At 40.2% G+C, this 27,364-nt stretch overlaps 2 protein-coding genes across 2 annotated transcripts; one reads left to right on the top strand and one right to left on the bottom strand.

The window, feature by feature from the left end:
• Window positions 1-7,313, top strand: glrx (glutaredoxin (thioltransferase)). Its single transcript, XM_032513555.1, has 3 exons — window positions 1-296; window positions 2,231-2,362; window positions 6,832-7,313. Exons 1-2 carry the CDS (start codon window positions 90-92, stop codon window positions 2,342-2,344), a joined length of 321 nt encoding a protein of 106 aa, XP_032369446.1. The 5' UTR covers window positions 1-89; the 3' UTR covers window positions 2,345-2,362; window positions 6,832-7,313.
• rhobtb3 (Rho related BTB domain containing 3) lies at window positions 4,961-26,590 on the bottom strand. Its single transcript, XM_032513106.1, is given in 14 exon segments — window positions 4,961-6,971; window positions 7,913-8,009; window positions 8,341-8,507; window positions 12,353-12,526; window positions 13,277-13,303; window positions 13,306-13,384; window positions 14,971-15,080; window positions 19,634-19,830; window positions 19,972-20,167; window positions 22,444-22,552; window positions 22,845-23,002; window positions 25,367-25,559; window positions 26,338-26,364; window positions 26,366-26,590. Coding segments are annotated over 14 exon segments (1,878 nt in total). The 3' UTR covers window positions 4,961-6,852.
• Window positions 26,591-27,364: the final 774 nt, after the last annotated feature.

The following is a 27,364-nucleotide window of genomic DNA, read 5'->3' as shown; positions in this document are numbered from 1 at the left end:
ATTAAAAACAAAACGCAGAGCGATGATCTTTGTTCTCTGCCTTTGACAACACTTTTTCATCTTCTGACTGCTTGACTGAGCAACTTAAAATGGCGCAGCAATTCGTGCAGGCTAAAATTAAAGGAGACAAAGTGGTGCTGTTTATTAAGCCCACGTGCTCGTACTGCATTATGGCAAAAGATGTTTTGTCAAAATACAAATTTAAACCGGGACATTTGGAGTGTATTGATATAAGTGGACGCAGCGACATGGACAACATGCAAGACTATTTCCTGGAACTCACCGGAGCCCGCACGGTAATCAGAAGTTGCTTAGTCATGTACAACCGAAGTGTTTGAACAACCTGAAAACACAAACGCTTACACATGTTGATCTAATTATAGCTTCTGATTCGGCAGTTCATATGAAGGTTAATAATAAAATATAAAGGAAACTTAAAGCTGAAGTTATTTTCCGATTGACCACAGACCAGGTCCAGATCCAAAACCACTGTACCTGGACTTGTCAAATCAGGACAGAATTATCCCAGAGAGGCTAAAGAGTCTTAAAAACACAGTTTTATATTTGTGAAAGCTTTATTCTGTTTGTGAAAATGCAATGCAAGAATAATTTACTTAATTATTCTCATGTGTCGTAGCCTATGTGGTCTACGTGTGAAGAAGAACAGGGATCTCCCTTTGTAGCATTTCCATAAATAGAGTAAAGTTTTCACAAAAGTGAAACTGTGTTTTTAATACCATCTATAAACTTCTATTGTTCTATAAACTCCTGGAAGCTTTAAATAACAACTTTAAAAACAAAATAGCTTTTGACATGTTAGCTGTATTATAGCTATTATATGTAGACATTTGGGATTAAATTGCTGGTTGTCATTCATTTATTTTGACTACATGATCTCCATGAAATCCAAAAAATGAGGAAAGTATAGTGGAATCAATAAGGGAGTCTCTAAGAGGAACTGCCCATGCAGCAATGACTTGCCTCACTTGGCGAGCCTTTATGCATAGCAACATTAAGTTGCAAAGTCACAACATGACTATTGAAAGAATTGTCAGTTTATAAAATAATGGTTTAAAACTGTGTGACACACAGTCCATAAAAAAAAATCCATAAGTGAAGTGGATGATATGAATCCAAACTAATATAGATAAAATCCTGTCACGTACAGTGGTGGAGGAAATCGGATCCTTTTCTGCAAAAAATACTCCATTAAAAGTAAAAGGGTAAAAAAACTCAAAGCAAAAAGGGCCCCTGTCACTGTTAAATACTATAAAACTAGATCATTTATTACTCCTGCATTAACATAAAAGCAGCATTTTATTGTTGTGGTTTGTCGAGGTGGAGCTAGTTTTGAACTATTTTTTTTTTATCAGACTGCAACTAATGATTATTTCTTTATGTATTAATCTGCTGATTGTTTTCTCCATTACTCAGCTCTTTGGTTTGTAAAGAAAGTGCCATCCCAATCACCCACAGCCCAAAAAATTCATTATGCCTGTTGTGCAACCAATAGTCTAAAACTTAATCATAAAAATAATTAAAATAATAATCTCTGCATTTGAGAAGCTAATAAATCTTTGGCATTTGTGTGCATGAAAACGGACTTAAATGACATCAAATAGTTGCCAGTTAATGTTCTGTTATTGCCAACAATGGCCTTCTACCCAGAGGTGTTAAAGGAATACAGTAGTTCCCATGATATTAGTCTATATCCACGACCTTCCACTTCGGGGATTGCTTCGTTGTTGCCGGAAATTCCGCCGGATGCTGCTTTCTTTGTGTTGGAATTTTAAACTCCGATCGATTTATTATGAGGAGTATGGTTAACTGCTCCTCCGATCTCTGCAGGATGACTCGAGACAGCTAGCTAGGCTGTCTGTCCAATCGTACACCAAAACAAGTTCCTTCCTGAGGTTATTTTGGGGCGGCAAGGTGGCTATGTCCGACGATTGGTATTGGTTTTAAGAAATTCCAATATACCAGAGCACGTTTTTCTCCCATCTCGGAATGCTGTGTGGACAAACCAGACCCTCCTCTGCAGCGTTGTGGAGAAAGGTCTGGCATAGAGAGACTACCATGATATCCACATTATGGCAGAATCTCTGATGGTACAGAAATGTCTCCTGGTATAGGCCTATGTCATGTTGTCCAACTCTGCACAACACTGAAAATTGACAACTGCGTAGTAACCAGTTGCATCCCTGTTTCTCTTGTATTGATTTGAGTGTAGGTACCACGGGTGTTCATCGGTGAGGAGTGTGTTGGAGGCGGCAGTGACGTAGCGGCACTGCATAAGAGTGGTCAACTGGATAGCATGCTGCAGTCTATTGGAGCCCTGCAGTGACCCACTCCAGACCTCCAGGTAAATTACACTGCACACTGGGCACAGACTTGCAAACTCAAGTAAAGTTTGAGTTTTTTTTCAACCTTTGTGTCTAAGTGACTGATGGGAACAACAATCTTTGACATTGGTCCAGTATTAAGCAAGATTGCCACAGTTGGCAGCTGTAAAAAAGCTACTATGTAAGTTAATAGGGCAAATGTCCAGGTTGTCTTTACCTTCACAAAAGTGCTAATTTTCAATATTCTTAATATTCTATGTGTCTGACAACATTATGGAAAGGATCCCTTCAGAGATAGACCTTTAAAAGCTCTTTGATAACTTTCTGTTCAACCAGAAACGGCTCTAAAGTTGCTAGACCTAAACCCACCAGATTCCATTTAAAAAAGCAATATTTTTGCGTGTATAGAGCATATTAGCGTGTATAAACATATTTTCATGGAAGTTGTTAAACTGTGATTTTCAACCAAAACTAGAGTTGTGATGGTTGAAAGTGGAAAGACTACCCAAAATGGCTTTTAATTGTTTTATTTTGTCTGTTGACTTTGAATAAAGACTATTTTACGATGCTAAAATGACTGTTTATTTACATGGAGTCTGGTGAATTTGGTGATTGCAATTTTGCAGATGTTTTTATGTTTAAAAAAAGGACCTTACTCTTTAATAGAAAAGTCGACCTCCTTAGAAATCCTTTCCATAATGTTGTCAGACACTGAGAATAATAATCTGAGCATGTCAGTGGCAAAATGAGCACTTCTGTGAAGGTAAATACAAGCTGGACAACTGCCCTATTAACTTACATTGTATCTTGTTTCACCGCTGCCGACTGTAGTGATCTTGCGTAATACTGTACCAATTTCAGAGCTTGTTGTTCCCATCAGTCACACAAACCTAGGAAAATAGGGTCCATGTTGGGAAAAAAAAACTGTTACTTGTTAAAGCACGCAAGAAAATGAGGTGGGTGTTGCCCCTCAAAAGAGCCAGAACAGGTCATTAAGTGTATACATTAGTAACAGTAAGCTCTCATTAGTTTGGAAATAAATTAAAGGAAATAAGACGCCCAAGGTTGTGTTCAAAGAGATAAGAAGTAATTGCTTGGGGATAAGACAGGAATAAAATGTGCTCTAGGCCCACAATGTATCACATCCTGATGGAAATGTACAGACGGATGACAAATTGAAGGAAATGCCTGAATAAATGAGTGAGGAAACCTTATGAATGCAGATACTTCCACACAGCGCACGAGGTGTCACTGAATGGTTTGATGAATATAAAAACAATGTTAATCATATGCTATGGCCTTCACAGTCACCAGATACAAGATTTTGAAACCTATTCTACTGAGATCAGACTGTAGGATATCATCCTAAAAATGGCCTGACCCAAAGACAAAGGCCAACAAACGATGATAAGACGGGGTCTAATGTCTTGTTGTCTGTTGTGTCTTTTAGCCAAGTCATGGCAAGAATTAAAGACTGTGTGATTGCCTAATCTGACACAGATTCAAAGACAAATATATCATGTAGTTTGATTGTAGAATTCTAAATTCAAATCCAACCGGCCCGTCAGACACCGCCTACCAAGAGCCTGGGTCTGTCCGAGGTTTCTGCCTAAAAGGAAGTTTTTCCTCGCCACTGTCGCACTGTTGCTTGCTCTGGAGGAAACTACTAGAACTGTTGGGTCCTTGTAAATTCTGGAGTGTGGTCTATCTGTAAAGTGTCTTGAGATAACTCTTGTTATGAATTGATACTATAAATAAAATTGAATTGAATTAAATATATTGTGCAGTCTTATCTGGAATTATAGACTGCATGCTCCACTAACATTCCCAGACCACCAAATGAAGGAATATCTTTTGGGATAATGTTCATCCCTCCTGTAGAGTTTGAGAGACTTATATATATATTATATACTGTGTATATAATATATATATATATATATATATATATATATATATATATATATATATATATGCCATGGAGCATTGAAGCTGTAGTGGAGGCTTGTGTTTACACTTTATTACTTTCAATTTGTCACCAATCTGCGTAATAAAAGGTCAGTTTTCCAAAGGGAAGGGGAGGGAGAAGCAACTTTTGGGGACAAAAGAATGCTGTATAATAATTTACAAATGCAGAGCACAGACATTGATCCAGTCTGTGTTTTGTTCATTCTAAAACATGTCTTTATTTAAATTCAGACACTGTGTTATCTACAGTCTGTACAACACTGGCCCAGTGGAGCTACATGTGTGTCTGCACACACTGGGTGTGGATGCAGCACTGGAGTACACTTTGTTTTACTGTCCTGTTTTTCAACTGATATTTACTCATTTTCTTTTCAAGATAAGATTGGAATTTATCTGAAGATTAACTAGTGGACATACACAGTGATTGTTGTGGTTCAGCAGCAGGTTAAATATACACCATGTGGTTAAAGGTACCAGCTGTACTGTCCATTGTCAAAATCTCCCAGTGGTCATAGCTTTCTTGTACTATATACACAGCCTGCTGCTTCACCTCAGCTAATGTACTCTACTACGTATTCCATACAAATAGTTTGTTGACTGTTAATGACTGATGCCGAGCCATCCTCTGAATAAAAAATAGCAAAAAAGTTCAATTTTTTGACAGTTTATCTGACAAATAAGTTGTCTTTCTGCACCCCATTATTTTTACAATCATGCACCTTTTTAAGTAAATACCAGTGAAACAGTGGACTGTAAAAAAAGTGTGATCCAGTTGTCTCTACTATGAATGTATAAAAAAAAGTCATGTCATAATTATGTCCACACAGTAAAAAAAATAATTGCAGCACCAATAAATCATAATCTCGTTATGATTCAAAACAACCTTTCAAATTTAAAAAGGTTAGGATAAAATAAATATTGTGTCCACCCAGAGGCATAGTTTTATTTTTTTGTACCAACATATGCTCATAATATGGTTGTTTTTCCTAAATCTTTTTATTCTATTAACCTGCAAAGGAAATTGTGTAAAAGTTCAGCTCGCAGGCTTTAAATGGAATCGTCTGCTAAACTGAGTTCCTGACGGACTACAGAAGAAGATGAGCGTGACTGTGCTACCAGTCCACCAGCATTACCAGTTGCTTTTCACGCTGCTCTCAGTGGTAATGTAGGTCACCGCTCGGCTGAACTACTGATTGGGCCACAAAGAAGTGTGAGGCTGAAGTTATTTCAGCTTAAGCAAAGCTGCATGTTCACACGGTCACAATTTTTCAATCCAACAGGACACAGATGCATCATGAGCCAAGGTTTTATTTAAAGGTACAGTTTACCCCAAAATTAAAAAAACATATTTTTCCTCTGTTCTATATATCAATCTAGTCAAGAGAATTTTGGTGTGAGTTGCTCAGTGTTAGAGATATCGGCCGTAGAGATGCTTTCTCTCCAATAAAATGGAACTAGGTGGCACTCGGCTTGTGGTGCTCAAAGCGCCCAAAAACTCAGCAACAGCGATGTGTCTTTCCAGAAATCATGACCCGGTTATTCAAGATAATCCACAGACCTGGTTGTGAGCAGTTTCATGTAAGAACTATTTTCTTTCTACCATACTACACCCACCAACTGTATCACCGCACAGAAGGAAGCATACCTATGGACGAGAGGCTCGTGCACGTGACATGTAAACATTAATGGCGTCCTACTTGGCTGAGCTGTAGATTTAGCTAGCTCAGGTGAGCTAGCAGTATCGGTTAGCTAGGTTCTAAGTATTAGTTGGCTCAGCCGAGGAGGACAAGCATCTTGTCCGTGAGGATGCTTCCTTCTGCATGGTGACACTGTTGGTGGGTGTATTTCAGTAGAAAGAAAGCAATAAATGAATAGCACTACAAGTAAGAGGGAAATATGTTGGATTTTGGGGTAAACTGTCCCTTTTAAGATGGAGCAGTCAAGTGTCCAGCGTACAGAAGATCCCCAGACATCCCCAGGTACCAATTAAATAAGAAAACACAGCACAGTTTCCTTCCTGCTTTTTCAAACTGAAATCACATTACTGTAGTTTAAAACCGTGTACAGCACATGAACCCAACAGATGTGTGGTCATTTGACACATCTGTACTCGTAATGGAGCCATTTTGTGTTACTGTTCATTGTCGAATCCACCATTTTGCATCGGCCAATATAAATATAATCTTTCACAGAGCCCCTGGTCAGTGGCCAGCTAGTCATTCTAAATTCATATTGGGTTTTAAGGATCAGTCATTTTGTATTGCGCTTGATGGAATAGTCATTACACAAAGGATGCACAGTCGTTCCTCCAGGGGAAGAGAGGCGGGTCACAGCAGTGTATGTCACTGCTTAACACTGTTGTCTATTAGTGAAGGAGTCATATGTCCCTCAGAATCAGCCCTTCATCCAGCAGAACAAACAATTTATTCTGTCTGTTTCTCCATGTGTTAATGACTAGTCTCACTTAGTCTTTATTTTCCTCCTTATGTACCTCCTTTGCTCCCCCCTCCCCGGTTTTTCACAGGTTTTAGGCATCCAGGCGGGGTCACATGACTATGCAGCGGGACTTGCGTAGCTTGCGTCGCCGGTGCTGGTACTCGCTGAGCTCCTGCAGGTAGCCTCTGGACGGCCAGCGTAGCCTCTCTACCTGCTCACGCTCCTCCTCTGGAACACAAAAGAGATCAAATTAAATCTACTGCAAACACAACTGAACCCTTATCACAACAGTTACTGTGCTTGGCATATACTCACTACACCCACTAAACAAACACAAACAGTAATAACTCCATGGTTTGTTGCCATGAACACAGCCAACAAGGCTGAAATATCTCATACGATTTTAGTTTACACTAACAAAGAACAGAAGACTAAACGGTAATAAATCATGTGTTGTTATTCTGGCCTTTGACTTCACTTATGCCCTTAAATACCCGTCCAATGACCTTAAACAATTCTTGTGTGTGTGACTAATGATGACAATAAAATGCGCTACCGCTACTAACTGGAGCAATGTTGCTGTTAATCCTTATCACTGTTTATGTGCCTATTAAATGCATTTGGCTACAATAACTGAGAATCAGTGAGAGGTGTGTATATATAACTTGAGCATAAACCTATGGTGTTAGGTAAACTACAAGAATGTGTTATTCTGAAGGGCTGATGATGATTAATACGTACTGCCATATTGTGCTAAATGGCAGTATATTATAAAATACAGAGCTTTTCACAGTTGTCCATCTTGTTCTCAAGTCATGTGATAAATTCACTTTCTACAACATGGTTACTAGTGTCTAATTTTAACTAACAACTGATTGCTGGACACCTGGGTTACATCTCATGTATTTTAAAAACTGGTTGGCCATTTGTCAAAAACATATCTGAGACTGAGAGAGCCTAACCTACATTTACTGTTAAAAAACAACAGATCCTCAAAAGCCTGGAGGACATTTTGACTTTTTGTTAAAAGAAGTCCAAAGCCCTCCAAACTATTTAAATCAGCAGTTTAATTTTGCTATCACTCTGCAGCAATCTTTGCTTGCATAACCATCACTAGGCTTAATTTCTACATTACATTTACGGCGCGTTAAAAAAAAACACACGCTGACCTGAGAGCTCCAGGAAGTCAGGTTTGTGACTGAAGATCAGGTAGTTGTTGGCGATAAAGTGAAGGAGCCAGACATACAGCTGCTCTGCATTGTGGCACTGAGAATCAATTCAAACAGACATCATGATAAAAAGCAATGATTCTCTTGAGAACTAATGCTTTTTAACAAATAACAAGGAATAACTTGCAGACGGAGGCCTAGGGCTACTGCAAGGTGAAAGATGGGTATTAAGCATGCCACAGAAAAAAACATACATTGTGCAATCTTGACAAATTGCAAGATTTTCTCTATACACATAATTAGCATTTTAGTGGCTGAAGGAAAAATCCCATCATAAAGAATAAGTCATTAGCTTACACAGACAAGCATGCCTCCTGTAGGTCTGTTCATGCTCTCAATTCATCTCACACACTCAAAAATGCACTGACCTTTGCTCTGCGGAGTAGTCTAATCACGCTGATACCCGTTGACGACAGCTCTCTACTGGGCATGCTCTGAAGGTAAGCGCACACACACACTTCACACAGATGCTGCAGACGTTTCACCTGGTACATCTCAGCACAGACCAGCACGGCCATGGCCTGCAGCACACTGGCTGGACACACAAACACACACAGCACTGCCTCATACCCTGCATATGCACAAAGTATTACACATACAGTATATTTATAACGTCATGTAGAATACACTTTATCCTAGGTTTCTACAATGGCTGGATACATTTTAAAGTGAGTGTGCCTCCAGAGGAAATCAATGGCTTAAAAACATCCCCGAAGAAAGGAAAGTGTTTTAATGATTATTGGTCTAAATATGTTTGGAACAGATTTAGGATTTAGTCCATCTTTTTTTACACAAAATAAAAAGCCTATCAGTTTAAACCACATCTAGCAGAATTTTGAACAATATTATTTGACAATACACAAGTTGGTTTATCTGCACACCACATACAGGGTAAAAATAGAAAACACATCGACATGGTTGAATGCCGGGCAGTGTTGCCAACTCTTTTCCAATAAAAGTAGTTAGCACTAGCTCCAAATATCGCCAGGTCGCGTCATACGCTTATTTGCATATCAATTGCATAACGCCTAGTGTCTGTGTCTGCTGACTGCCTGCTGCTCACAGTCAAAAGGGGAGAGGGAGAGAGACCCCCAAGCTGTTTTCATACAGCCATAGACTGCAACTACTCTGAGCATGGATATGAATTACAATATAACATGACCTGATTTTCCCCTAATAGTCTGAAGTCGCTAAATCCGTTGCTAGTCGTTTTTAAGAAATACAATTGCTAATCAGGTCTGAAAAGTCACTAAACCAGCGACAAAGTCGCCAAGTTGGAAACACTGGTGCTGGGCCTTCGCTGTGTAAAAAACGTATATATCTTATAGTAAGTGAAAATACTATAAACCCGTAAGTGATCAACTACACAGAAAATAATTACCTTACTCCGTGGTTCCCTTCATCTCTACAGTGAATTTTAGCTTCTTTCAGCTCATTGTTTTGGTTTTAGAGCCTACAACTTTACAGTTTGATTCACTCTCACTGCATTTATGAACTGTGTTTCCAGCACCAGCTGTTTTGAGCAAATCACTTTAAAACCCCATTGTACAACACCTGCCCAGCACCAAACAGCAGACAGACACAGCTAGCGACTAGCTGTTGCAGCAGCTAAGGAGCCAGATATTTCTCTCAGGAGTTGGTGGAGACCAAAACAGCTAAACAAAGAGTAAATAGAATAAATGTTGAACTTATATTTGTCATGTAGCAGGAAACACAGCTCCAAATATTGTTTCATGTTTGCTTGATGCTTACACATTTGCCAGAACAATTATTTTTTTATAGACCTTTTCTTAATAATTGTTTCCAAAGTTCTTTTAAAGAAATAGACAGGATAAACCAAATCTATTGGTTAGAATAAAGCCCAAAAACATAATACAGACAGACGCACCTTTATTCACAAACCAAGAGTACAAACATCGTATATTTATGACTTTATATTTCTATTGTATTGTACTATATTTAACACACATTGTACTCACACTACACACATTCCATTTTTTTATATCTAAGATTGTGTTATCAGTTTGATGGATCCAACCGATTTCATGAAACTTTCTACATAAAACCGCATTATTTCTATGATTACAGCACACATTATAATCACATGGACTAAATCTCAACCTGTGCTTTTAATAATTAAATGCATACATTTTTTTTTACTAATTTTATTTTTAATTTTATACTTATTATTGATCCCCAGTAAGAAAAGTACCATTTATTGAAACGAATGGAGCTCAGTAGTCAAATTATATTGAACACAACAAAAAAATAATTTCCAATTGCTCTTTCCAAGCTGTAAAATGACGTCCTCATTCAAAGAACGTCATTGTCAATCCTATTATCTAATGTCTAAATGTCAAATCAAATGACTCCTGATTCAAGTCAAACACCACCCTCACCATCCTTCACCGATTCTCTGCATGTGCCGCTGTCAGCTGAGCAGCAGCCATACAGAGGCTTTGTTCGGTTCAGCTGCATGATCATTTAAATGAACAGTAGCAATGTATTTTACTATAATACAGTATACAGTATAAAATATGTATCTGAGTGAAATACTCTGATAGCATTCACCCTTTGATTTCACACCCTTAGTTTTTGTCGCTACTGGTGGAATTACCTTGTTTTTAACCTTGAGTGCTGAGCTCTTACATAACAGTGCAGCGGCAGCAGCCTCTGGAGCGACTTCATGGCTTTCATTTCCTGTACACATGACTCAACCTGAAGCTGTATCTCTGGAAACAGCTTGCTTTCCCGTCCTTGTACCTAAGCTGGATTTTAGGGCTGCTTGCTGACATTTTTCATCAAAACTACTCATGCAACAAAAAAGGGGATTGTCTGCTCTTAGGAGCTGGTTATTCAGGGTGAATTATTATGCGCCTTTATATTGTCTATTTTGCATTTTTGTAATGCTTGAAGGGAAAATTATGCCAGTGTTTTAATTAACTACTTCTGTAAATGAATTAAAGAATAAAATGTATTGTGATGTCACAAAAACACACAAACACACACACACACACACACACACATAAACTCTCTGCAAGCAAAGCCCCTGTAGGTACTGTTTGACTGCAAAAGATAATCTTGTACCGCTAGGGTGCAGAAAAAACTCAAACATAAACACAACAAGAAGCCTTTACGATAGCTCCTCCAGTTGGTTTGGAACCTGTTAACAAATAGTTCGCAGACACAGAGCAACATGAGCGTTACGTTGGAGTCCCGTTGGACACAATTTACTTACATTTACTGTAAATGTTTGGTCCACTTACTGTACTCCTGAAAAACGTATCTGTGTCTCTTTCTACATATTTGACTGTCTTCTCCTGAATTTCATGTTGACTCTAAGCCATTTTGTCCCTGGAAAGGTAGCATACAGCTGGTGTGTGTAATTCTGTGGACTGAAAACAGCCTGCAGTTTTGAAAGTACTAGCATTGTTTGGTTTGTCTGACCCTAAACCAAAAAAACGAGCTAAAAGTTGCCAAAAGCTGCTCAGAGCTGCAGGCTGAGTGTTGATTTGAACAGTCTCGAGAGTCACAGAAACACTGTAGAAACACTTAAAAAAATGTAATGCCATTGCCATCACCAGAAAGAATTATACCAATTACTTTTAAAAATGCAGCGCACAATGTGACAGATAGTGACAACAACACGTTTGGGGCCCGTGAGTAGGCATTATTAAAAGCAGATACAGCAGTGATGCCACGACTTAATTTTGTCATCACTAAATCTAATTTAATTTTTAGCTCAGTGCTGTTCAGTGAGCCTCCTGAGACTGACACTGGCAGCATGTTGCAGTCACACAGATGGCTGATATGACTTCATTCACGTCATCTGTGCTTTTTTTTTGGGCTGCGCTTAGTGAACGAGGCCTCAAGGAAAACACCACTGTACCTCCCTCAAGTGTTTGGTAATGGTGCTTATTTTTGCGGCACATTAAAATCACATCAAAAGGTCTTTTGTCCTTCTGTGAGAGACTGTTATTTTGTCGGTCAGATCCATAGTATCTGAAGTGACTTTCATCTCAGTCACAAATCAACCAACCGTCTATTTAAGTTCATCCCCTATTAAACTAAACAAACTATTTTTAATTACAGCAATAGCCTGAGAGACTAGTTATAGACGAGTGATTGAATAACATGCTGACTGAGGGTTTCCCAGTGCAATCAATCTCACCACCAAACTTCAGGGATTAATTAGTCCACAAGATAAAGAGGAGGGAAGGGAAATTTTCTTACTATGTTTTGGGGTACCATTGGAGATGTGTGTGCATTTTACATGCTTTTTAGGCACAACTAACTGGGCACCTGTAATTTTTTTGTAATACAGTAGTGGTCACAGAGGTGTATTTGATGACACATCTGGCTTGTGTGCAATAAACTTACCAGGACAGCAGGAGTCAGTGTAGAGGTACTCCAGGAAAGACAGAAAGGTATCTGAGGAGACACCGTGAATAGGCACCACTCGGCTTCGGGCCTCTGCATACTTCCCACTGAACATGGCCGCCATGACGTCACAGCGCGCCACCAGCACTGCTCGGTGGGCTGGCAATACACTCCCTTAAACACACACACACACACACATTTCAGAGTTGCTAGGAAAGTCCCAAAGAGCTGTGAAGTGAAATGCTTAAGAATATAAACTGTTCATAACTACTGAATCTTGACTGATAGTACCATCAAGCATCTTTGATGTAAAAATGTTTGGAGACGATCACAAACAAACATATTTTGAATCATTTTCAAAAGGTCAAAGGCTTGTCATATCAATGACACGTCTCTTTTGTTTCATCGCCTAAATGTAGAGGCCAAACTTAAGTCAATTTGGCCTGTTATGAGTGACGATCTGTCATAATGGGCCATTTAAATGAACAGGAAACAAATGAGATGTTAAGCCTGGACACAAGTCCTTCTGACATAATTGCTGTCATTAGGTGCCATTAACTGCCGTTGACAGCTCTCACCATAAAAAAAAATATCTTGTAGAATTTTGCTCTGTGACCTCCAAGTGTTTAACTCACAGCTCAGAGGTGCAAGGACAAGAAAGGCTTACACTTTTTATGAGATAAATATTGATTAGGAAAGACTTTGTGGCATTATTTCTGGATTTCTCTGTTTGATTCTCTAATAGAGAATTGAACTGACAGTAGGACGAGGGGCCTGTCCCTGGACCATTTTAATCTCATTTAGCCCCAATGGATGCCCAGGTCCGGAACTGAGATCATAATTCAATCATGGCTAATTAAAGGTGACCTTCTTCTGCGTGTGACGGTGCATTGCATTTGTAATGTGTGTATGTCGAACATGGACCCACTTGCACCATGAAGATGACATCAAGTACAGAGGGAAATTGAAGATGTTGACAAGAGTCTGGGGCCAAGCTGCGGTGCCCGGGCCACTTGGGGTGTCCCTGGGGCCCTACACACCACACAGACACACACACAACACACACACAACACACACACCCACACACCACACACACACACACACACAACACCACACACACACACACACACACCACACCACACCCACACAACCACACACCACACACACACACACACACACAAAGAAAAGAAGCCAAAGATATGAGTAACATTCCTCTGCTGGATGTCAGGTATAGTACCAGACAATTGTCATTCTGTGCATCTATCTCTGCTCCCATGTGGAATACAAATGGCCTCTCTGCCAGTCTTGCTTAGCGCTACCCAAACATACTTGAACTGCAATGCCAAGAACGACATGATGGAACACTGAAAACAGACTGGGCACCACACGCTCGTCCAAACGGTTTGTTTATTAACACATTCCTTGTCATGTTAGGCCTTTAAAGGATGCATAATGAAATATATGTATATACGCTGTACTGCAGTGCATAGCAGGTGAAATCAATAGAATGAGAATAGCTGCTAGAGTGGCATTTTGGAGTGTATGTGCGCACATGGTTGTTTTAAGTCCTCAAATGAGTGTTGTCAAAGAATCCGATTACCATTACGTGACCTTTCTCAGTCAACTGAAGCACAAAGAACTTCATATTCTTGCACAGCTCTGCTGCAGAGGGAGTCCTCTGCAAACACAGAGTCTTCAATAGAGGCAGCTACAGAATCAAGCCTTTTTGATTTTGTAAATCAGTGGAAAGCTTGTGGAAAGCAAGATTCAGCCGGTCTCACAGTTTGACCTGCTCTTTGCTGCATGTCATTCCCTCTGTCTCTCCTCTATCATGTCTTCAGCTGTCCTATCAAATAAAGGCGTAAAATGCCTAAAAAATAATCTTTAAAAAAGAATGAGATGACCCAGAGGTGTTTGCAGAGGACGAGATCAAATCCCAACAGGACATTAGGGTGTCTCATCGTGTTAAAGTGGCCCAGCTGTCTCTCGGTGTGTCAGCTCGTCTCAACACTGCCTCAGGTAGAAGACCTAGATCTGTCCAGATGTGCTGGTGGACTATGCATGGTGCCAAAGGCTTGTCAGACACAGCCATGTCATATCTCCTGATCTCTCTTTAATTGTTAAAGTCTGCTTCCTATTACACAGAATCACCTCATGTTTTCACATGGACACAACACATTACAGTGTTGTGATGTTGCAGATGTTGCAGTTTTTCGCATAATGTTGGATTTTATGGCTGATGTCCAGTGTGAACTCCTTACAGATCTGGTGTTGTGTTTCAACTTCTTTGATAGCATCTTGTTTATTTTGTCCTAGTTCCCACAGTAGGACAGGAGGTGATATAGGCAGTAATTATGTTAATAAGATAAATATAGCCACATTATTATTGCGCTGTTTCAAAACAAGGTCTTCCTAATTAAGGCGCTGTTAGTCTGCAACAACAAAAACATGTGTTTATGCCTTCAAATAGTACATTTGACACATTATAGCTATTTAACCTCTTTTGGTGGGAAGGGCTGTTAGCATACACATCATCATGATATTGCAGTCAACAAGAGTATGTGATTTTTAGGAAATTTGGGTGTAAAAGAGGTGAATTTTGACATTAAAGACCTCACCCTGTCTCTGCCGATGAGGGATCGTATGCGCTCCATAAGCTGAGCCACTGCTAGCGAATTCTTCAGCTTCTCTTCCAAGGCCTCCTGGAGGTGATCCCACTCCCACGCTCCTAAAACATCCATAGACTTTTTTTGGACCGACAATGGTACAGTTTACAGAAACACAAAGGAAAACTATTTTCTAGCTGACACTGTGTTTTGAAACACCCACATACTTTACATTGAACAACACCTGTTTTTGACAAAGTTGCTTGTTCTAAACGTGTCTGCTTATATAATCCATGGTGGTTATGGGTGGGACACAGAGTCCAGATTCCATGAATGTCAGAACCAGTGACCCAAAGGCCTTTGGAAAAAACACCAGTGGCCATAATAAAGCTGCCGCCAAATCAACTGGTTAATATGTTTTATTTACCTTTTCTTTACTTTAATTTTGGTCACTTTTAAAAATTATTATTTGTACAGTTGGTTGCTGGCTAATAATCTCATTCCAAACAAATATAATACAACAAATATGTTTAAACACATATAGTATTCAAGCATAAAATGCATTAATAGCATATTTACTAGTTTTACTGGCTAAAACTAAACCGTGTTTAAAAAAGACTCTACAACCATACTAGCAGCTCTGTGAGACGGTGGGATTCATCCTCTGGGACTATGGATGCTGCTAGCATGGTTTACAATTATAAATATACAATGAAAAAAATAACTTAATAGGAATTTAGGCTGCAATATACAGAAAGTTGCCACCAAAAAGGAAGTGAAATATAAAGTAAAGCCCTTCACCCTGCATTTATTCACTTCAGTAGTATGCTCATTTATAAAGCCTGCAGAGCCCGGCTGCTTGATTGGGGGGACGTATTCTGTCTCACTGGGACATAAACAGACTGTTGAGGGAAGAAGGGAGCTGGACTGGGTAGGATTACTCTCATCATTAGTTCATAATGATGGTATTTGGGCTGATAGAGGGATTACCTCAACACACGGTGCTGGATAATAACACTGCAAGGCACAGACACCCTGTCACAGGGAGGGTGGGAGATTAGCTCAGGAGTTCTGGTGCTGACATATGATGCAGCAAAACTCCACAAAACGTTGAACTGGATACACTGGGAGATGCTTTCATTTGTGGGATAGAAAGGAGCAGGATAAAATAGAATGTCTATGCAAAAATTACGCAGAAATGCTTAAATCATTTCTACATAATCTCACAAATAAATTTCAGTGTTGGTGTACTCACCCACCTACACAGACAAATGCTGAGATATATTTGTGAAAAAAGTTGTACAGATTAACACTTTTTTCATGGAGGATTTCCTTAACCTTTTCCATAACTACTACATTCGTGACTCTAAATTGTAACCTGAACAAAGACACAAAGCAGTGTGCTATTCTGTACATTAAGTAAACGTATTTCCCCAGTAAGACATGTCATCCCAAAAAACAACTGGTCTGCATAGTCTAAAATTGACCACCAAATTATGCCAGGATGATCACAAATACACAATGTTTAGTCTGTGTGGTACACATTATACATGTGCTTAAAATGCAAGCACACAACAACCAAGTGCCAAACTCAATAATTCAGCTGCACACTACACAAGGAGACCGAGTCTCACAGTGTTAACATCACACACGCAAAGGCATGGCCTCTGTGACTGTCCACACACACTCACAAGTGACAAAAAACCCAAACATGGAATAATACCATGAGTGTGACGCTGTGTATTTACAGAGACATTATGTTGTAGAAATGAGCACTGCTAAGCCAATACAATGAGCTATAATTGACAAATGACTTGAATTGAATTGCGAGCAGATATTCATCCCATCACTAGGAATGCAGCTAATTGTGGATTTACTACAAATGAACACCAAGCTTGGCTCACTGTGTTCCCAATGTTTCTTTTTGAAAAAGAGGCACACATTCACACATCTGACTAGCCAAGACATATTGGTGTAAGACAAGACAATACACTAATACAGAAATACACACAAGTATGTGAGGTCAACTGCTTTAGATCCACTAATTTGAAGGTTAACATTAGTCATCCCTGCAGTGTTTTATGGAAACGTGACATTCGTATTGTGCTCTGCACATGAACACATTTTCCTTTTTCCGCTATTCTCTCCAAGCCCCACACACACACATTAACAGTATGCTCTAGTGCCCAGCTCCCCCATCACCAAAAACACTCTCCACCAGCACCTTAAACACTCCACCCCTTCTCTCAACCTAACATCTAGCCAGCCATATTCCTTTTTTTCACCCAACACACAGTTTTCCAATTCTTACTTTCCCATATTTCTCCTATCTTAGACGGAAAAAATCTGCACAAGGACTTGTACATGCGTGCATGAAAACACGCGCTGCATCCTTCGTCTTTCAACCGCTGCCTTTCTTATTCTCATTCATACAGTCACTCACAGAGACTCAGTCTGACCCTATAATCTTCTTTCATTCTCCACTCACCCTTCACCAGCACACATACACACTCAGCTTATGTGTTTTGTGTGTTAGCTTGCTGCGTCTATGCACTGGCGTGCATAGGCGCAGCAAGCTAACATGCAACACAGCACTGCAGACTCTGAGCCACAGACTCAGAAGATTTTTAATTATGCCACTGATGTTGCAGAGAATTTCACACAGCTAACTAGGCTTCATATGCAACTGGAGAAAATATGGGATGCAAGTGCCAAGTGTATCCTTTGATATAAGCTACTGTTAATTTTACATGACAGTTTCATCACAGAGTTAATCATTTGTTGATGAAAATATGAGGCAGACTACATAGTCAGATATTAACAAATCCCATTAGCCATTCAAAATGATGGTGGAAGTTAAATTTCTGCAAAGAACTTGCGCAGTGTACCAATCCATGTGTCCATAATGTTAAATGGAACTGAGCTGGGGGAAGATTAAGGAGACATGAGTGGCCTGGGGCATTAATGTACAAATACGGGTTAAGAAAGCAGTTTGAGATCACAGTATTACACGATGAATGATCCAAAACTTGATTAAAATACTACAGTTGCTTACTATCAAGCACTTTCAATTTGATTGATTTCTGTTCCTCACCATAATGGAACATTGGACAAGATTCAATAGCAGGCGAACTGCCTTCGGCAGCCAGTGGACATTAATCATCCCATTTAAAATATTGGAAAAAGAGTAACTGCTTTTGGGGATAGGAGTTCCCATGCTGTGAATGTCAGTCCAACTCTGTTAGCTTAATTTTAGTTTATATCCTTCGCGTTCCACTTCCAGGATGCTCCGGTGCTGCAGGAAATTATATTGGATGCATGTATTTTCCATGTTCTTCCGCTTTTTTTTCTGTTGGGATTTTAAATTTGGTGAGTTAATGAGGACTATTGTTAACTGCTCCTCACATCTGCATGGTAAACTGAGACAGTTAGCTAGACAATTTGTCCAATCTGAGTTTTCTCTTGCACAACTATTTTGCAACGTCTCTGTGCGGAGTTTAGCACCACCCATGACGATTCTGATTGGTTTAAAGAAATGCCATTAAACCAGAGCATGTTTTCCTCCCATCCCCGAATGCTATGTGTCAGTCCCCCCTTCAGCACACTTTGGAGGAGGGTCTGGCTAAGTGAGACTAGCTGTGTTTAAACTCCAGCAGTAATGTGCTGCAGCCTTGGCATTACCAACACTCAAATTGGGATTACCCAAACTAGGTTATTAATGATAAATGCAATTCAATACATTGAGCAGTTTGTAGCGCTTACAAGCATGAAATGACAGATTCTTATCAAAATTTCTCTGGACAACGTGCATGTTGTCTTTTTGGAGCGTTCTGAGCTCCACCTTCTATCCTGTTGTTTTGATGTGGGTTAACATTTAATACAGAAATAATTTGGAAGCATTCACTAGAGATTACTTCTGATTAACTCACCCCCTTGTTATATTTGAGGGTTTTAGTTGTATACTTTGCTGTGCAGTGGACTTGGATTCCTTTTTAATAACAGGGTGTTCTTTTTGAAAATGACCACAATGACAAAAAAGACAAGAGTCTAATCTGTCAATACATATATTTAGATTATTGTACGGATTGCCATACAATTTAATATGGATTAATTGTAGCCTAATCACTTTGAGGATCACTCTGGTTTTCTAAGTCTTCTATGATAGCCCACTCCTCCTTCAGCTGCCAATGACTGGAATGAATTACCAAAAACCTTAAAACTTGAAACACTTATTCCATTAGCTGATTTTAAAGTACTGCTGTCTGGGCTCTTGTCTAACCGCTGTATGTGTTAACTCTCTTCCATCATTAATGAAGTATTGCATACGTTCACTTTATTGTTTCCTATGCCCCAATGCATAGCTGGCACAATCTTACCTGCACTGTTGTCATATTTGTTTAATATCTGTTTAATGTTTCTTGCACTATTCCATGTGCACAAACTGTATACGGATTCTGTCCTACACTCAGTATCCATATTTGATCCGTACTTTTTCATAGACTCTTTGTTGTATTTTGTACGTTTATATTTTTGAGTATTTCATGGGTAACTCTATGTTGTCTTGCACGTTTTATGCCTTGTCTTAAATGGAAATTAAAGAATTTTCTGGAAAAAGATGCAAAACAGCGAATTTAAGTGGTATCTGAGTGTGCTGTGTTTGACTGATGGTTTTTACCTCTATAAATGAACATGAGTGTCTCCCACAAGCACATACACAGAAGGGGGTCCTTCACCACCAGACGAGAGAGACGTCCTGTCAGGTGCCCCTCTGATCGGGGCATGTCATCAATAATCCCCCCGTCCCAGGTGGAGAGCAGCGAAGGGGGGCCTCCATCCCGCTCTCTACAAACACACCGCGACTGGGGGCGTTCCCTGTTCAAACAGAGGTAAAATTTAGAAATTCAGCACAAAATCCTTCACAGTTACACAAAAGAGAAGTGTGCAGAGAGAGAGAGAGAGACTTGAACTCCTGCTGGCTACAGGCTCCTGTGAACAAGCTAATATCTCTCCTACCTGGTTTTGTGTCCCAGAAGCAGCTGTCTGAAGTACGTACTGACAGCACACAGCACAGCCGCGTGCGCCCATCCCAGTTCTTTCCCAGAGTCCCCGGCGTAGAAAGCCACATCGGCGAACTGCATGCCACGCTCCAACAACCACTGCATGTCCTGGGAGAAGCTGGACTCCTCTACTCGGATGGGGGGGAGACGTGCTGAATGGAGGGAGGAAGAAAGAGCATGGAGAAAGAAAAGGAGCGGGAGAGAGAGGAAGTTGGAGTCAGTTACTGCTGATATTCAGCTTGCCGGAATTTTCAAAAACATAAAAGGGGAAATCAACCAGATTTGCACCCCAGAAGTTTTTATGTACACTTTTGGTCTTCTTATTTTCCTTAATCTACCTTGTCTACTTCTACTAGTGATTTCCCCTTTTCTGACAATAGGTTTTGACAATTAAATGGGGTGTATGTGGAGAGAGTGATAGTGCCAGTCATAGTGAAGTTTTTTAGTCAACAATAAAAGAGACCAGTGTCATGTTGTGCCCTGCCCTGTTGCTCAAGTTAGAGAAAACGCTTCCAGATGTTTGTCTTTGCACTAATGACAGACCTGCGAAGATTAAGGCTGCTGAATGTGGTTCTGGTCTGTAGAAGTAATGGAGAAATTGTCTGTCTGTTAAACAGTGGATTTGTTCCTGCTTTTTTATGTTAAGGGACAATAAGTCAAACAGAAAGTTGACATTCACTGGTTATGTTTGAGATTATGTTAGTGATAAAAAACATCAATGTCCAAAAGCTTATTTTAACTGAGGTTAATGTTTAAAGCGACATGGAAAAACCCTGGGCACACAATAGTCACATTGTAAACGATTGGCAGTTAACTGAGTATAACAGTAAAAACTGTGAATGCAAGAAAAAAAAATTCTGCAATTCATAGGAAAAAAAGAGACAAAAAACAGTGCTTTGTGATGCATGTGGTGCTGAATTCAGATTAATAAAAAGTACCGAGCAAGGACAGCAAGGAAAGTGAGGAGAGGGGGCTTCACAAATCATTATCCTATAATATTCATGCTTAATAAACACGCTCCTCCGTGGACCTCATATCCTTTTTTATGGCTGCTCAGATTTGGCCCTGAAAATTGTGCTGTTCCTGAATCAGTGCACATCACATTTAATGCAAACTACACCATAAGTACAGTTAACAGGCAGTGGACAGGCACCCATAAATCTGCCAGCACTTGCTGCCTTTTTGGCTGGACCTAATGCTGTCAGCCATTGCATCAGATTTAGCAGCAAAGTGGCCAGATCAATATATAACACAAGTTTAACAGCATAGTTTGTGTTAATTATTATAATAATATATCAAATGTACTGTGTGTGGAAAATTACTGAAATAGCAGTAGTAGAATAAGTTGTAAGGTAAGCATAGTATTTATTTTAGCACCACGTAAAGAAAACAACACTGGGCTCCCATTTTAAAAAATAAAGTCTGATACTGGATCTGTTTGTTGTGTGGGTGTGCAAACACTCAAAAAGATTTCAGTTAGTGGCAAAATCCGGCAGCCAGGAAAGGCAGTTGGACCATGTTTACAATATAATATTTTAACACCAGTTCAGTGTGGCTTGTTTTGAAGCTTAATCAAAGTGCAATTTGAAATTAGGAATTTAAGCAGATTAAAACTTTATTTTTACAGTCTATAATTAAAACTCAATTAGAGGTTAAACAACGAATTGATGATTAACTGGCAATGTTTTGATTATCAATTGACCGTTTGAGTTATTTTTCAAACATTCTCTGGTTGTAGCTTTTAAAAAAGAAAAGATCTGTGAGAAACAGAATGGGAAATGTCAAAGAACTAAATCTTGCAAAGCTGAGATGTATAGATATACAATTTCAGTACTAAGCACAAAAGTGGAAAAAAAAAAAACACTTAACAAAAAAGAAATGTACTATGGATGTTCCCAACTGGGCAAGTGGGTTCATAATATTCAGGTGCTTAAATACCTAAGCGGATTAACAACATTTGGTTAAAGACACAGTAAATAAGTAACCCTCATATGTCCAACAACAACAGTCAATGAGCTGCCTCAGAACAAGGCACCAAACACTCAGTTCTGTCTGAAATTGATTCAAATGTCATTGACTAAAAGTAGTCTACCTAGCTCTTTGTCTTGCTTCTTATTTCCAGTTTGGAACAGAGAATATTGATCTGGATAAAAAACTTTGTGCTCAGCTTTTTTATGGCTATGTGCTGTAAGTAGAAACACTCCAGTCAGACCTATTGAATGTTCTCTATCCACCATAAAAAGAGCACTTTAAAAAGCAACAATAATTACCGGTACTTAAAAATGTCAAAATTACTACATGTATTACTAAATAGACAGAATAAAACGTATTTTAAATTAGCTTAAAGGGTTAACACTGCAAGACACAAATAAATGCCCCTAAAATAAAAGGCAATATTAGTTTTTAGATACCATAGTATTCCTCTGACCTGGTTGTTCTAAGTGAGGGGGACAAAGCTCGTTCACTTTATTTCCTCGCCTCTTCTCTGGCCTTTCTTTGGCTTTGTGTTTCAGACACTGAATCATGAAGTACTCCAGCTGAACAAGACAGCAGAAATACACACATTAGTACAAATCCACGGTACAAAAATAGTGATGTTACATCTTCTTTCTTTGCTTCGGAAACAACTTCCTGAGAAGACCAACATAGCTACCTGTCAGTACTGTACCTATCTGAAATGCAGAGCTAATCAACAGTTTAACAGACAGGAAAAGTATGAAAAATGAAGACTTTATATTACAGCTTGATTTGAACAAATTTCTGAAAATATGAATGCTTTTATCTGGGTCACTCACTCAGTCAATCAATCCCTGTGATGTGAACACTTACCACGCTGCCAAAGTAGCGACCCACAAAGACGTGGTTGAGAGAGGGCAACTCCAGGTAGGTGGCCCCCAGGTCCCGGGACAGCTGCAGACCTTCACTGTGAGGCACACAGCTGCTCCAGTCAGACGCACACAGCGGGCACGTACATGGAGGGCCTTCATCTTAACACAGAGATGAGAAGTTAATCCTACGATGAAATCATTCAAACTGTATAACTAACTGCGTCTAATAAATAGTCAATGAGGATATATGAAAACTAATACATAAGTCACTAATATTACATTATAGTTGAACAGCCATTGCTGGCTCACCAAAGTCCATAGAAAGGGCTATCAAACTATTCATTTTTGGTAAAATATTCAACTAAAACTAGAAACTAACTCCCATTTGTGCCTTCAAACACAGCATAATGATCCATAATGTTAATATCCATACCAGACATGGATGAAAACATGTTTTGAAGACCAAAGTCAGACAAAAACATATGCACACTGTACTTATAGCACTCAATACTGTACAGTACTAACAGAGAAATGTTTGAATTTCTTCAAGCATTATCATGTTAACACCACAGTGCAGTAGTGTATTGTATATAGTCCCATTATCTATCAGTGCAAAACAGGATTAGAATGTCTGACACTTCCTCATGGGACAAAGTATGCCAATAGTGACAATTTAAAAATGTAGCAAAATGTGCACAAAATATTATACAGGAACATGTTGAATCTACTAGATCCCAAAATTCAGTAAAATACAATATGTGCCACTCAAAACCATGTTAAAAGATCCTTAGAAGCTGGACAAAGAAACTGGACAAAAAAAAAGTACACAAAGAAATAAACAGAACACAAAACACAACATTGCACAAACCAAAATAAAATTGAAAACATATCTCGCAAAAAAGAGAACATAAAAACCAGATGCCACAGCCGCATGTGCTTCCCGTCTTCCCAATTTCTCTAGTCTATCACATAGTGACTGCAGACAACCAGTAAGGATTTAGATAGGTGTATGTATTTGTTCCCTTCTGTGAAGAGACTTTTCTGTTTTGGTACGTTTGGCAATGTGGGTTTCTGAAATTTCTTTAGGTCATTGGTTTTCTCTAATTTAATACTGATGTGTTTTTCACTTCCAGGCCACCCTTTTCACATCTTCACTCAGTCCAAAGAAAAAATATGCAAAGCGCATGTGCACTAGGACCAGCCACACTGTGGCATATGTGCATGGGACCAAAGTGACAAAATCAAACAGAAAATTTGGAGGGATTAGCTTGAAGGAGACAAAAGACTGAAAAAAGAGGACAGAGCCAGAGATAAAAGAGAGAATGAGCGCACTGTACAGCTGTGCTGAGGTATTTGAAAAATCATACTGCTAATAACCTACAGGCAGGACATAGAGACAAGGGGGAGAGAGAGGTAAAAACTGACAGGCAGTGACTTGGCATATCAGTCATATGTCTGTGTGAGGTGTGCGTGCGTGCCCTTGGATAAATCTGTCGGTGGTCCTGCGTTTAGCGCTGGTTTAATGGCTGTGTTAATGCACATATACGACAGCGTTCTCTGCCACAGCTGTGCTTTAGATGGTCTAAAGTCGAGCAGCAGAAAGTGCTCAGCCGTCATTCTCTGCGAGCATGAGGGGATAGGATGAAAATACTCACAGCAGGCACAAACAAAAACACAAACAAAGGCTCTGGTCTACAGCTCCTTACTCCCTTTCCTCCTCTTGCTCCCTCTCTCTCTCTTTCTTTCTCTCTCTCTGGCAAAGACTTGACTTACACTGTGATCATTCTGCAGCGGAGCTCTGACAGGATCTCAAAGTATATTGTGCAGACAAGCTAAAAATAAAACCTTGTGCATTTGATGAGCGTCTTTACAGAAGATAGATTCAACAAGGGTCAGTGTGTGTGTGTGTGTGGTGTGTGTGTGTGTGTGTGTGTGTGTGTGGTGTGTGTGTGTGGTGTGGTGTGTGTGGTGTGGTGTGTGTGTGTGTGTGCATGTTTGTGTGTGTGCACACTCAAACAAATGCAGACACACTGTGGCCCCAGCCCAGTATACATGCATGTTCATTTCTGATGTGTTAAGCAGCGTTACGACTGTTGTGGTGCACTTTTGAGCCATGACAGTGTATATTTCATTGCTGTGCAATGATGGCCAAAAAATATCAACTTAATGTCTTGCTTTGGTGTGTTTTCTGCAGGGAAACATGTGAGCTGACCACTTGAAGGCAGCCAAAGGGAGATTTAATCATGAGCATCCTCCTCATTGCTGGGACGACACACTAGAGGACACAAGGCTTAGACAGTAATCTCATTGGCCCAACCAGATGATATTTTCCTGGTTAGAAACTCTACTGTGGCAGTAGTAAACCAACCCTAAAATACCAGGAGGATATCAAGTTCAGTTGCTGAGAGATATGAGATTAATGATCTGCTGTCTCTCAAACTCCGTTGTTTCTGAACAACAATGATTGAAGACAAAACTATACTCACTCTGGCTAACAAAAACTCAGGACAAAAGCATCCTCACCGTTCAGCCGCGCTCCAACAGCAACCAGGATGACAGGCACACCCCAGTGCCTCAGGAGTGGGCGGAGTCTTGGGGCATAGCTGTTCCTGACTTGCTGGAAGGCCAGTTTGTCAGTGACTGAATATTTAATGACCAGTATGTCCGCCTGCTCAAGAACTTTCCGTACACTGGCCCAATCGCTGTCCAACAAGTCCTGGAAATGCAAGAACCGGACAAAAAATATAAATAGGAGGTCAGAGGTGGACAAACACATGAGAATGGCATAAATGAGAAAGGCATGAAATGTCTGAATACCCAACCTGTTCATTGATCTGGAGACTTTTCCCCCAATGACCTGTGTCACTCTAAACTAACCTGATTCAACTCATTAGGCACTTTGGAAAGCTTTGAGCAATTTGAATTAAAACAAGGACAAAGAGCCATAGAATTAGACTGACAGACTTTCTGCAGCACCACCCCTGACAAAGTTAGACAGCCCTATAATAGGACGCAGAAAGAGCTGCTACAAAATCACAATGCTTTTACTTCAAATTCAAATGCTAGTTAGAACAAAAGTTATTTCATTTTTTTTTTGTGTGCAGCACTGTATGTTAAAATAGCATCCAAATAAAGACAATTTGTTAAGCAAGCAATCAGGGCTGGAAGGCAAGTGGCCTTGGAATTTGAAATGTTGTAAGTCTTGTGAGAAAGAAGCAGAGTGAGAAAATAAACAGCATATCAGTGAACTGACACACACTTGTTTACAATGAGATTGCTTTGGCAGAATTACACCTCTTATCATGGCACGTTTTGCCCTCTTGGCCTGCCCTAACCTTCCTGTGCAAATCAAGTCTGATTTGGTATCACACAAGCAGGAAGGTGTAAGGGGAAAGAGATAATGGACACACAAATGAGAAAAATGATTATCAACGCATACAAGTCTCTCTTTTTCTCATGCTGTTCTACACACAAACACACCACCAGTCCCTTACCCAGTTGGGGCAGTCCCGAACCACTACAGTGAACATCTCCAAACACACGTGAGGTGTACTCCATAAAGGCCGGGTTGTGCATGCTGCTCTCCAGGTCACAAGGTCCCACCAGTGCTCCATGGCCAAGGTAGCTCCAAAGCAGGCCTCCCTGCAGCTGGCCCTGGCCCATGATCTCCTCCCCAAGCCCAATTCCTCCGGGGCACTCGCTGCCCAGAGCCACGATGTGGATGGACCTGTAAACCAGACAACTCATGGTTGGAAGTGACTTGATCTAAGATGCACACAAACAGATGATCTAGTGGTAGCACTAAGAGGAGGCACCTCTCTTTGCTTTGGTTCCTGTTATTCAAGTCCAGCACGGAGACAGTGCATCACCATTATGTCACTGAAAATAACTGAGAAGAAGCTTGCCAAGGCCCTTATTACACCTGACAGGCAAATATGGTTCAATAAATCATACACTTTAAGACATATTTTCGGTAATGTATGTATATGTGATGCCTACTGGCAAAAAATAAATAAAAAATAAAGCATGCAACCATAACAGGATTCCCATCTTCTCACAGCCCTTAATGAGTTGCAGCTTCAGAGCAACTTACATTGTGGTCACCGCGGTTTTGTTCCGCTGTTCTACGCTATGGAGCCCGTTTCCCTCACGGTGCGTTTCCGCGCCAGTCTGCAGTCGGCTTTTCCGCAATGAGCCACGGCTCGGCTCCGTCGTTAATCCCTCTCATCGGTGGCTGGCCCCCCGGGAGCACGGCTGCTGGGGAGTTTCGCAGTCACTCACTCGCATTTTCCCGTCTCGTTATTCATTCATAAAGCGGAGCCTGATACCGTCCCGAACCGACCGCAGAGGCGCATTGGACAGCCCAGCCGGCGGAGCAGCAGAGTGTGTACTCAGCGCCCATGGGCAGCCAATGCGCTAACAGACAAACAAGTTGTCACTCGGTAGGAAACACAATTAGCGACGAGGAGAGGGCAGCCTCGCGCCTCAGCGTCCAGACCATATGAATGACGTCGGCGGATG

Source organism: Etheostoma spectabile, chromosome 4 (assembly GCF_008692095.1).
Source record: "Etheostoma spectabile isolate EspeVRDwgs_2016 chromosome 4, UIUC_Espe_1.0, whole genome shotgun sequence".
Classification (NCBI taxonomy): Eukaryota; Metazoa; Chordata; class Actinopteri; order Perciformes; family Percidae; genus Etheostoma; species Etheostoma spectabile.
The sequence above is the reverse complement of the archived record's forward strand: the minus strand, read 5'-3'. Positions and strand labels throughout refer to the sequence as shown.

Coding starts and splice junctions, on each gene's coding strand:
- glrx (XM_032513555.1), top strand. CDS start 90: ATGGCGCAGCAATTCGTGCAGGCTAAAATTAAAGGAGACAAAGTGGTG. Junction 297..2,230: donor AACTCACCGGAGCCCGCACG/GTAATCAGAAGT, acceptor ATTTGAGTGTAG/GTACCACGGGTGTTCATCGG.